General features: G+C 47.2%; 1 protein-coding gene across 3 annotated transcripts in view; it reads left to right on the top strand.

Moving 5' to 3' along the window:
- Positions 1-13,295, top strand: part of sec31b (SEC31 homolog B, COPII coat complex component) — a 109,383-nt gene that overhangs the window by 35,800 nt on the left and 60,288 nt on the right. For all 3 annotated transcript variants that reach the window (XM_038782697.1, XM_038782698.1, XM_038782696.1), the window contains 2 exons: positions 3,756-3,896; positions 5,649-5,791. In XM_038782697.1, coding sequence (XP_038638625.1) covers positions 3,756-3,896; positions 5,649-5,791 — 284 coding nt within the window. The remainder of the gene's footprint in view (positions 1-3,755; positions 3,897-5,648; positions 5,792-13,295) is intronic.

Here is a 13,295-nt window from a genome sequence, read left to right as displayed (position 1 = left end):
TCAGCCCCTTGAGCCTGCTCCGCCATTTAATACGTTCATGGCAAATTTAATGCCTTTTGCACCCACTGTCCCCATAAACTATGTTACTGTTGATCAGCAATCTATCAATCTCTGCTTTAAACGTACTCAATGATTGATCTTCCACAGCCCCCTGGGGTGTAGAATTCCAAAGATTCACAACCCTCTGTGTAAAGAAATTTCTCCTCATCTCGGTCCCAAGTGGCTGCCCTCTTATTTTGGAATTGTGCTCCCTGGATCTAACCGTGTCTGATTCCTGCCTCAGCCAGTCCCAGTTAGTAGAGACAGGAGCTCTAACTCTGAACTTTGTGTTGACTGTTGCTGTTATCCGTTGGGTGAGAGTTTCCTCTGTCTCCCACCACACTAGCTGCAATTGTACGAGTTAAGGGGGCTCATGAAGTCCTTCTGTCATTTTTGGGCTTACTGCCGTTTTGTCTGACTTATGATAGTTACGTTCACTGATGGAGTGTTTAAACTCATCGACCTGCAAATCCTTCCACCACTTAGCACCACTCTCTAAGGAAAGAATATGAAGACATGAAAACAGCATTTGCAATGTTCTTGTCTATCCTCATTGCCTGCAATGTGTCATCTCTTTCTTCCTTTCCATTCTCTTGAAGATATGCACCACATGTGCACTGGTATCTCTCTATCCCCACACTCCGCATTGTCTCCACTGTGTTTAGACTATCAGCAGTGTCTCCTCAATACAATATATGTGCCTTATTGTGTCTGCCCATGTTTTTGCTCATGCCTCTCTCTCCTTTAGTCCACACTGGCGCCCCTTCCCATCTCTCCATGATGTCTAGCATCTGTACACGCTCTCTGATGCACAAGTGGTATTTCCAGTTGCATGTTACCCCTGCTGTCTCTTTACGATATATATTTCCCTCTTGGTCCCTCACTTTCGATTCTCTTTCCACCTGTATTGGGCTCTGGGTGCAATTATATATAAAATGTGGCAGAATTGTGTCATTTCCATACGAATTATAAGCAGAAGTAGGCCATTTGGCCCCTCAAACCTGTGATGGTAGAGGATCCAACCTTTCCATCACAGGCATCTCCCCTGCACTTGCTGCCTGTCATTGGCCTGCGTTGGAAGGATTTGCAGGTTGATGTGCAGCATGTTTGGCTGCGTTATGAATGAATCATCTTTGGCCATCAAGTCCTGGGCTGAAGTTCAAACCGGGAGCTTCTGGCTCAGAAGCAGGGACACTGTTCCACAAGATCTGCCAGAACTTGGATACATTGGAGGCCACATAATAATAATCTTTATTGTCGCAAGCAGGCTTACATTAACGCTGCAATGAAGTTTTTGTGAAAAGCCCTTAGTCGCCACAGTCCAGTGGCTGTTCGGGTACACGGAGGGAGAATTCACAATGTCCAATTCACCTTAAAGAATGTCTTTCGGGACTGTGGGAGGAAACAGGAGCAACTGGAGGAAACCCACGCAGACACACGGTGAATGTGTGCATCCTCATTGTCTGCACAATGAGACCCAAGCTGGGAATCGGACCTGGGACCTTGGTACTGTGAAGCAGCTGTGCTACTGTGCCGTGCTTAAATGCTCACAGTCCTGGTAGTAATTTATAGCATAAGATACTGAAAAATCTGGGTTAACAGACGATCAAGCGAGCATAAAGATTGGCAGGGCCATAGACAGGGTCATGCCCACAGAGGGACACTCTGAATGAATAAGGTTGTTGGAATACAAGTGCCCGAGCGTAGTTCAGAGGGAACCAGTGCCGTGAGCAGAATGACAGAAGGAGAATGGGGTTCACCATTGTGAATTTCAGTGATTGAAAACGTCAGAGCAGGCAAGCAAACGAATAGCAAGAATTAGACGAGAACAATGTACAAACATGAACAACAGAATGGACTTCACAGTCATGGAGACTGTCCAAGATTAGTGAAGCTGTAATGTCAGATGAGCTAGCCAAGATAGCCACCGCTGGTATGTGTATTTAAATAAGCCTCACACTGGTGCTAACGCCGTGAGATTAAAAAGACTGGGTTTCAGTCTGTTCAGAGTGATGGAATAAAGGTTTGATGCCCCCAAATGCTTTTGTACTTGAGGATTAGCCTGAGCATCTGGATTACGGGTCCAGTGACATTACCATTAGCAACTGTCTTCCCCCAATAACTCTGTATTGAGCTCGATGATCCCAACTTGGGCTATTAAAATTAACCTCACAGCCTGGACTAGGAATTACGTTCCTGATTGTTCAATGAACTTTGTTTGAAAGTGTGTGGATGTTCCTAGTGGCATAGGATAGGCACTAGTGTGATTCCTCTGTAGGTAAATAGCCTGTTGACATTTGCCAGCCTGGCTTCCACTTGGACAACATACTGAGCTGTCCATGCCATTGGAAGTGTCGGAGCATCTGCGAGAACTTATTTTTTGTTAAATGCAGATGCTCAAAAGTGACCATAATTTTCCAGTCGGTTAAGACTGTTATGGGAGTGGAAATGTTGCATTGATGCATCTTGAGTTCAGAGTTAAGGCATATTGAACGCTGAGGTACAACAGAGTCCTTCATTTTGCACCTGGCCATTTGAAAAAAATGAAAAATGAAAATCGCGTATTGTCACGAGTAGGCTTCAATGAAGTTACTGTGAAAAGCCCCTAGTCGCCACATTCCGGCGCCTGTCCGGGGAGGCTGGTACGGGAACTTGGCACTTGACTGGGGGTTTCTTATCTCTGGTGACACCAAGGGCAAAAGGATGGAGGAGCATTCTGATCCCCAACATTGACCAACTAGATCAGGGTGAACACAAATATATAACGTTTTTACAAAATGCTACATTTTGTAACAGACCTTTTTGGCTTCTTTCACATTCTGCTTTGGCAAGGAAATTCAGACAAACAAATTTTAGAAATCCATAAATTCTATAAATTTCTAACGGGGCACAAAATAATGTTTGGAAGAGGTGTACAATCTTCTCTTCAACTTCTCTCGACCACCAACGCATTACTTGTTCCACGTGGCCTTGGGCCTCCCCTAACCTACCAAACTTTCAGTGATTTCTAGTGTGAAAGGGGCCAGAACTAAGAGTTGAACTTGAATCTTCCTATTCAGTCTCTAATGTGTCATATATGTGATCAGTTCCTGCGTTCCGTGTAGACGCTGACTTTGTGTAAATATCGTAACAGCATTACACACCTTCATTCTTGTAGTCCCATGCAACTCTAATCTCCTGACTGCATTGCTACGCCTCACCATTTGTAGTGCTACCTTGGCTCCACTCGCTGGAATTCCAACCCCCCCCCCCCCTCTATTTTGCTACCTATCTGTGTTCAAAAACTGCTTTTTACCCACGCTTTAGGTAATCCCTCTAATATTTCCCTCTCCGGCTCAGTGTCCCTCTTCCATCCATTCGCGGAACACCATGGACCATTTCTAATGTTAAACGTTAAATATAAATGCAGGCTGTTTCTTTTATAACTTCCCGTCCGATGCTTCTTTAGACTGCCGTAGTGTATATTGCACGAGCCCCACTGAGTTTTCTTTTAAAACTTTCTCGGCTGCTAGAATGCAAGTTTATGTCTGTGCGTGTGTAGGTGGTGAGAGCGAGATATACTTTTAAGTACCTGCTCTGTTGATGCTACTTCCTCAAATTCAGTTGTATGGGTTGGGAGTGCCTTTGAAGGGCGAGTTGTGTTCTGCAGCTAGGAGCCATTCTAACCAATTCCTCTCTCCCACCTTTGCTTAATGGGACGTTTTGAATTTGTGCAGCCTTCTGAAGACATCAGCTGTGTCGGCTGGAACCGACAGGTGCAGCATATCCTGGCTTCTGCCCATCCAAGCGGCAGAGCTGTGGTATGGGACCTGAGAAAGAATGAACCTATCATCAAAGTCAGTGATCACAGCAACAGGGTGAGTGCAGACTTGCTGATCCTTGATGTGTGTTCCAGCGCTTTGTGCCCTTGTTTCCAGTGGGTGAAAATGTGATGGTGTCGCTCCAACTGTTTATTGTAACTTGATCTAGCACTTCGTCTTTATTTAATTTCTGAGAGTCGAATATTTAAGAGAAACAAAATGATTTGCGCTGGAAAAAATACATCTTTGTCAAAAACGAAGTCATTAGCACAAGTTGTGCACAATGAGTCCTACACTAATAATAACAATCTTTATTGTCACTAGTAGGCTTACGTTAACATTGCGATGAAGTTACTGTGAAAAGCCCCTAGTTGCCACATTCTGGCACCTGTTCGGGTACACAGAGAATTCAGAATGTCCAAATTACTAACAACACGTCTTTCGGGACTTGTGGGAGGAAACCGGGGCACACGGAGGAAACCCACGCAGACACGGGGAGAACGTGCAGACTCCACACAGTGACAGGCTAACAACCTTAACAATGGAATGCAACTGGGCTGTCTCAATCCAGCTCTCAGTAGGCATTGACAAATTCACCAAGTTTCACTTGGAGTGATACAAATGAATAATCATACATATAGATGCCGAGAGGGAGCTGTCATGTTGTTTTTAGCTGGGTTAAGGCACATTATTGAGATATGAAAAGTTGTATTCCGCTTATAATTAGTGCTATACCTGACCTAATAGTGTCGAATGCTGACATTAAGCCTGTGATGAATGTAGGAATTTCAGATGTATCGAATTATATGTATTTGGTGCAGTAAAGGTTAAACTCCTGGGTTAGTGTGTGTATGACTGCTGCATTCATGTTTTTAAAAATCCTGGTTTGCCTGACAGCTAGGCCTTTCGGGAGCCAGAGGTGCAATTAAAGCATCGTAAAAGTTTGGGTGAACGGACATTTGTTTATATGAAGAGCGTTCCCTGCGGCGTAGTTAATTAGAGATATTGTCAGTTTAATGAGGTGATGTATTTAATGGGAGGATCCAGGGTTGAAGCAGTCGGGTGTTGAGGTTCAGAGTTAGTTTGTGGCTTGAAGGCAAGTTGAGAAGTTTCTGAAGAAAGAAAGCTAGAGATTCTGCATGGTTCTGAGAGGATTCAGGTCTATCATTTCAAACAGTCTCTGTACAGCAAGTTTTCCTGAGTTCTAACTATTTAAAAGTGGATTGGGATCTGAGATGGTTTTGATGTTTGAGTGGAAATAAAGATAGCAGTTAAGGGTTAGTGTGTCACTGTATTGATTAGCATTGTTTGAGGGGTAATTATCGGCTTTTTCTTAATGTTAGTAATAAAGTTTGTTTTAATATAACATATCACCCCCGTGTTTGCGTGGGTTTCACCCCCACAACCCAAAGATATGCAGGGTAGGTGGATTGGCCATGCTAAATTGCCCCTTAATTGGAAAAAATAATTGGGTACTCCTAAATTTAAAAAAAAAAGATACCACTACTTTGCGTGAAATCGATCCTTGGAGCGGGGTATCCTTTCCTCAGAGCCGGACTAAAATAAAGTATTGGGATTTCTATCCAGTGTCCTAACCACTGTTGGCAACAGGTCCCGTATCGTAATAAAGTCCCTGAAATGGGACTTCTGAACACCAGCATCCTTTACCTAATAGAGTAATTATTGCACAGCAGGAAGCCATTTGACTCCTCGATTCTATGCTGGCAATTGGCATTGACGTTTGCCTGAATAAACCTAGCGGTTTGTTCCCTGTAAAGTAATTAGCATGGCTTCTCTTGACCTTTGCAGATGCGCTGCTCCGGAATGGCCTGGAACCCTGAGGTTGCAACTCAACTTGTTCTCGCGTCAGAAGACGATCGGATGCCTGTACTGCAGATATGGGACCTGCGGTTCGCCACCTCTCCTCTCAAAGTGTTGGAAAATCACACCAGGTATTAAACCAGGGGCAAGTGAGATACATCGGGCATCAGATGCGCAATTCCAAACTTTGCTTTCTGAAGCAACCAAAAGCGATGGCAGGTGAAGAGATGGGCTATGTGGGGTCGGGAACATGGTGTACTCGGTTGTGAGATGAGATCGAAACAGATTTCACCATTGCTAAGGAACAAAGGGATCATTTGCGGACTTGTCGTTTCTTGCAGTGTATGGTTCTGATATTTAAAACACACTGTACCTTTCTGGGCATTTCTAGTCATAGAATCCATAAATTGCAGAAGGAGGCCATTTGGCCCATTGAATCTGCACCGACCCGCCGAAAGATCACTGCCCAAGCCCACTCCTCTGCCCTATCCCCATAACCTGACCTGCACGTCTTTGGACTGTGGGAGGAAACTGGAGCACCCGGAGGAAACCCACGCAAACACGGGGAGAACGTGCAGACTCCACCTACAGTCACCCAAGGCTGGGATTGAACCTGGGTCCCTGGCACCCAAGGTAGCCGTGCTAACCACTGTGCAGCCGTGCCGCCTGTACCTAGACCTTTGCTTCTTGTTATCTGTATTTTGTTCTGCTTTATTATTTCTCTTGCGTGTTTGTTCCTGGTGCTGCTCAGTCCTTCCTCCATTTCCAACTTTTTCTGGGAGCCATTCCCTCCCTGTCCTTATTTATTGGACAGACGCCTTAGTAATTCTTTAGCGCCAGTCCTGCCCATCCCCTTTCTGCCTCCTGTCTACATTTTATTTAAAATATTTTTATTCTCCCTTTTCACAGTTTTTCTCACGAATTTACACCCAACAACAATCAATAACCAACAACAAATATGCCAAACCCCATAACAGTAACAACGATCCCATCCTCCCACCGTGCCCCAGACATCAGCCCGCATGTTAACATAAACAAATGACAAAGAAAAAAAAGGAATCGGGGATTACCCATAGCCATCTTTTTAAAAAAAAATTATTTTCATTGAAATTTTTGAAAAATGTATAACAACAGAACAATAATAATAATAACAATAATAAACACCCCCCGGCACCCGTAACAACGCATATAACGAACACCCCCCCCCCCCCCCTCCACAACCCAATAAACAACAAAATAAATTTGCAATAAATTAAATTAACATAAACAATGCCCCCCTGAAACCCCCCCCCCCGGGTTGCTGCTGCTGACCTCGTTCCCTATCGTTGAGCCAGAAAGTCGAGGAAAGGCTGCCACCGCCTAAAGAACACCTTGTATCGACCCCCTCAGGGCGAATTTGACCTTCTCCAGCTTAATGAATCGCGCCATGTCATTGATCCAGGTCTCCACGCTTGGGGGTCTCGCATCTTTCCATTGCAACAAGATCCTCCGCCGGGCTACGAGGGACGCAAAGTCCAAAACACTCCCATAGCCATCTTCAACGTACACAGTCCCCCCCCCCCCCCCCCCAAACTAATGTTCGATGTTATCCAGTTATTGAAAGTGCATAATAAATAGTGCCCATGACTTGTAGAACCCCTCCGAGCTTCCCCTCAGTTCGAACTTAACCTTCTCAAGGGTCAAGTATTCCAACAGGTCCCCCTGCCACGCCAGGGCACAGGGTGGAGAGGCTGGTCTCCATCCCAGCAGGATCCGCCTTCGGGCGATCAACGAGGCGAAGGCTACGATATCTGCCTCCGCACCCATTTCCAACCCTGGTTGGTCCGACACCCCAAATGTGGCCTCCCGGGGACCTGGGTCCAGTTTCACATGCACCACCTTGGAAATTACCCTAAACACCTCCTTCCAGTACTCCCCAAGCTTTGGACAGGACCAAAACGGCAACGTTCACACACATCTTCTACCCTTTCAAAGAATCGGCTGATCCTCGCCCTGGTGAGGTGTGCCCTGTACGCCACCTTCAGCTGTATCAGCCCCAACCTCGCACATGAGGTGGAGGCATTCACTCTCCGGAGCACTTCACACCAGACCCCCTCCTCTATAACCCCTCTCAATTCTTCCTCCCAGTTCGCTTTAATCCCCTCCAGTGGTGCCTTATCCTTTTCCAACATAGCTCCGTACATCGTTGACACTGCCCCCTTCTCCAGTCCATTTGCCGTCAGCACCACCTCCAGCAATGTGGAGGCCGGTTCCTCCGGGAAGCTCTGTATGTCCTTCCTGGCAAAGTCCCGAACCTGCATATATCTAAACACTTCTCCCTGCTCCAACCCATACTTCGCTTCTAGCTCCCTCAATCCTGCAAATCAACCCCGAGGAAACAAATCTTTTAGAGTCTTAATCCCCTTCTCTTCCCATTTCCGAAAGCTTCCGTCCCACCTCCCTGGCTCAAATCTGTGGTTCTCCCGGATTGGCATTTCCCTCGACCCTGCTCCCAACCCGAAGTGTTGGCGAAACTGCCTACAGATTTTCAGCTTTCGCTTTTATTCGTCTTCTCCTTCAGCAGCGACCCCGCGTTTCCTCCTTTCTTCGACGCTGCTTTTCGCATCCTTTAGCAGCTTATTGTTTTTCACTTTCTTTCTCTTCTCCTCTCTCTCCTTCCACCCTTCTGTCCTTCATCAATCTGAATTATTCTTTTTTAAAGACAAAGGGGAGGGGGAATAAAACTTCACCAAACTTCTTTAAATTTCTTTAAATCTTCCAGCTTTCTTTCTTTCTCCTCTGCATTCATCCAGAACTCCCCTGGGACCAGGTTCCAGCCACCTTTCTTCCTCCTAGGTGGGAGCCATCCGTTGTGGTACACGTCTTGGACTCGGGCCTGCCTCCTCGTAGCTCCGCCCCCGCTGCTCTGGCCCCGACGCCGTGCTGGGCCCAGGACCTCAGCCCCCGCCGCCCCAACACCCGCGCGGGGTTCTTCACCGGTTTTTAAACCGGCCCCGCTGGCTGCTCGCGCCGGCCCCAAAGGCCGACGTTGCCTCAACGTCGCCTCAGACGGTAACGCACTATTATCCTGGAAAATCTTGGAACACATCCCAATTAAATCATCCAAAGTGATTCTGCTGTTTTGACAGTCTTCTCACTTTCCAGCCATGATACCATTTACTCGTGACAATGACCAGAACAAATTTTCTTTTAAAAAATGACATCGCCCTTTATTCACTCAATGTTGGAATTTACTCCGCTGCTATTGCCTAGCCTTCTCTCAGATCTCAGGGGTTGAATTAATTGGACCCATGCCACACTAAGGTTCTAAACAGCTGCAACATGACTTGCCAATTTTTATACTCAATCTCCGGCCAATGAAGGCAAGCATGCCGTATGCCTTCTTTTTTTTTAACAAACAATTTTATTGAGGTAATTTTGGCATTGTAAACAGTAACATATGCATTAGTGTGCATATAACCGTACCACTCACGCAGATAGACCCGCCTATTCTTCCCCCTACACTGCACTATTCTACCCCCCCTTCCCCCCCCCCCCCCCCCCCCCCCCATACAAAGCAGGTCGTCTGTGTAGAGCGAGACCTTGTGTTCTACCCCCCCCTAACCATTCCCTTCCACCCCCTTGCCGCTCTCAGAGCAATTGCCAGCGGTTCTATGGCCAACGCAAACAGCAGCGGAGAGAGGGGGCATCCCTGTCTTGTTCCGCGGTGTAGTCTAAAATACTCCGACGTTGTCCTATTCGTCCTTACACTACCTATAGCAGTTTAACCCAGTCCACAAATCCCTCTCCAAACCCAAACCGTCCCAGCACCTCCCATAAATAGTCCCACTCCACCCGGTCAAAAGCCTTTTCGGCATCCATTGCCACCACTACCTCCACCTCTCCGCCCTCCGGGGGCACCATTATCACATTGAGTAGCCTTCTTAGATTGGCTACTAGCTGCCTGCCCTTAACAAACCCCGCTTGGTCCTCCACAATCACCCCCGGTAGGCAGTCTTCGATTCTGGACGCCAGGAGCTTGGCCAGCAGTTTAGCGTCTACATTAATCAGGGAGATTGGCCTATAGGACCCACAGACCTCCGGATCCTTGTCCCATTTTAATATCAACGCAATGGTGGCTTGCGACATCGTCGGGGGTAACACCCCATTGTCTCTCGCCTCATTAAACACCCTAACCAGCACCGGCCCCAGTATACCCGCAAACGTTTTGTAAAACTCCACTGGATACCCATCCGGCCCCGGGGCTTTACCCGACTGCATGGCCTTCAGGCCCCCCATTACTTCTTCAGCCCTAATCGGAGCCCCCAACCCCTCTACCATCCCCTTGCCCACCTTAGGGAAGGTCAGCCCATCTAAGAAGAGCCTCATCCCATCCGGCCCCGTGGTGGGTTCCGAGGTATACAGCTTACTGTAAAAGTCCCTGAATACCCTGTTCAGTCCTACCGAATCTCCCACCCGGTTCCCTGCCTCTTCCTAAGTTGCTGAGCAAGCATTCTGCTGGCTTTCTCCCCATACTCGTACACCGCGCCCCTGGCCTTTCTGAGTTGCTCTATGGCCTTCCCAGTGGATAGCGCTCCCATCTCCGCCTGCAGTCTCTGTCGTTCCCTAAGCAGCTCTGCCCTCGGGGAGTCTGCATATTCCCTATCCGTCTGTGTCATCTCCTGCACCAGTCTGTCCATCTCTGCCCTGTCCGTTCTGTCCCTATGGGCTCGGATTGAGATCAGTTCCCCTCTCACCACCGCCTTCATGCCTCCCAGAGCACCGCTGCTGAGACTTCCCCTGCATCGTTGACCTGCAGGTAGTCCTGCATGGATTTCCCCACTCTCTCTCACACCCTCTCCTCTGCCAACAATCCCACCTCTAACCTCCATTGTGGGCGCTGATAGCTTTCTTTGCAGACCTGCAGGTCGACCCAATGTGGAGCATGGTCCGAAATAGTAATCGCCGAGTATTCTGTATCCCTCACCCCCTCCACAAAGTCCCTACTCGTGATAGGAAAGTCAATACGAGAATAAACCTTGTGAACATGCGAATAGAATGAGAACTCCTTCCCCGTCGGCCGGCTGACCATTCCAAAATGCATTACCTCACATTTGTCTGGATTAAACTCCATCTGCCATCTCTCCACCCAAGTCTACAAACGATCTAAATCCTGCTGTATCCTCTGACAGTCCTCATCGCTATCCGCAATTCCACCAACCTTTGTGTCGTCCGCAAGCTTACTAATCAGACCAGTTACATTTTCCTCCAAATCATTTATATGTACTACAAGCAGTAAAGGTCCCAGCACTGATCCCTGCGGAACACCACTAGTTACAGCCCTCCAATCAGAAAAGCACCCTTCCATTGCTGCTCTCTGATTTCTATGACATAGCCAGTTCTGTATCCATCTTGCCAGCTCCCCTCTGATCCCGTGTGACTTCACCTTTTGTACCAGTCTGCCATGAGGGACCTTGTCAAAAGCCTTACGGAAGTCCATATAGGCAACATCCAATGCCCTACCTGCATCAATCATCTATGTGACCTCCTCGAAAAACTCTATCAAATTAGTGAGACACGACCTCCCCTTCTGAAAACCGTGCTGCCTCTTGCTAATACGACCACTTGCTTCCAAATGGGAGTAGATCCTGCCTCGAAGAATTCTCTCCCATAATTTCCCTACCATTGACGTAAAGCTCACCGGCCTGTAGTTCCCTGGATTATCCTTGCTACCCTTCTTAAATACAGGAACAACATTGGCTATTCTCCAGTCCTCTGGGACATCACCTGAAGACAGTGAGGATCCAAAGATTTCTGTCAAGGCCTCAGCAAATTCCTCTCTTGCCTCCTTCAGTATTCTGGGGTTGATCCCATCAGGCCCTGGGGACTTATCCACCTGAATATTTTTCAAGACGTCCAACGCTTCGTCTTTTTGGATCTCAATGTGACCCAGGCTATCTACACACCCTTCTCTGGACTCAACATCCACCAATTCCTTCTCTTTGGTAAATACTGATGTAAAGTATTCATTTAGTACCTCACCCATTTCCTTTGGCTCCACACTTAGATTCCCTTGCCTATCCTTCAGTGGGCCAATCCTTTCCCTGGCTACCCTCTTGCTTTTTATGTACGTGTAAAAAGCCTTGGGATTTTCCTTAACCCTATTTGCCAATGACTTTTCGTGATCCCTTTTAGCCCTCCTGACTCCTTGCTTAAGTTCCTTCCTACTTTCCTTGTATTCCACACAGGCTTCGTCTGTTCCCAGCCTTCTAGTCCTGACAAATGCTTCCTTTTTCTTTTTGACGAGGCCTACAATATCTCTTGTTATCCAAGGTTCCCGAAATTTGCCATATTTATCCTTCTTCCTCACAGGAACATGCCGGTCCTGAATTCCTTTCAACTGATATTTGAAAGCCTCCCACATGTCAGATGTTGATTTACCCTCAAACATCCGCCCCCAATCTAGGTTCTTCAGTTTCCCCCTTGTTACAATTAGCCTTCCCCCAATTTAGCACATTCACCTTAGGACCACTCTTATCCTTGTCCACTAGCACTTTAAAACTTACTGAATTGTGGTCACTGTTCCCAAAAAGCTCCCCTACTGAAACTTCTACCACCTGGCCGGGCTCATTCCCCAATACCAGGTCCAGTGCAGCCCCTTCCCTAGTTGGACTATCTACATATTGTTTTAAGAAGTCCTCCTGGATACTCCTTACAAACTCTGCCCCGTCAAATTAAATAGCACTAAGTGAGTCCCAGTCAATATTGGGGAAGTTAAAGTCTCCCATCACAACAACCCTGTTGCTTTTACTCCTTTCCAAAATCTGTCTACCTATCTGTTCCTCTCTCTCCCGCTGGCTGTTGGGAGGCCTGTAGTAAACCCCCAACATTGTGACTGCACCCTTCTTATTCCTGATCTCTACCCATATAGCCTCGCTGCCCTCTGAGGTGTCCTCCCGCAGTACAGCTGAGATATTCTCCCCAACCAGTAGCGCAACTCCGCCACCCCTTTTACATCCCCCTCTGTCCTGCCTGAAACATCTAAATCCTGGAATGTTTAGCTGCCAATCTTGTCCTTCCCTCAACCAGGTCTCTGTAATGGCAACATCATAGTTCCAAGTACTAATCCAAGCTCCAAGTTCATCTGCCTGACCTGTTATACTTCTTGCATTAAAACATATGCACTTCAGGCCACCAGTCCCATTGTTTTCAGCATCATCTCATTGTCTTCTCTTCCTCAGAGCTATAGTGGCCCTATTTCCTAGTTCTCCCTCAATTTTTTCACCTTCTGACCTATTGCTCCGGTACCCAGCCCCATGCCATACTAGTTTAAACCCTCCCGTGTGACACTAGCAAACCTCGCGGCCAGGATATTTATGCCTCTCCAGATTCGATGCAACCCGTCCTTCTTATACAGGTCACACCTGCCCTGGAAGAGCTCCCAGTGGTCCAGATAACTGAAACCCTCCCTCCTACACCAGCTGTTTAGCCACGTGTTTAGCTGCTCTATCTTCCTATTTCTACAGTAAGAAGTCTTACAACACCAGGTTAAAGTCCAACAGGTTTGTTTCAAACACGAGCTTTCGGAGCACGGCTCCTTCTTCAGGTGAATGGAAAGGCTTGTTCCAGAAATGTTTATATAGACACAGTCAGAGA

Source organism: Scyliorhinus canicula, chromosome 22, assembly GCF_902713615.1.
Source record: "Scyliorhinus canicula chromosome 22, sScyCan1.1, whole genome shotgun sequence".
Classification (NCBI taxonomy): domain Eukaryota; kingdom Metazoa; phylum Chordata; class Chondrichthyes; order Carcharhiniformes; family Scyliorhinidae; genus Scyliorhinus; species Scyliorhinus canicula.
The sequence above is the reverse complement of the archived record's forward strand: the minus strand, read 5'-3'. Positions and strand labels throughout refer to the sequence as shown.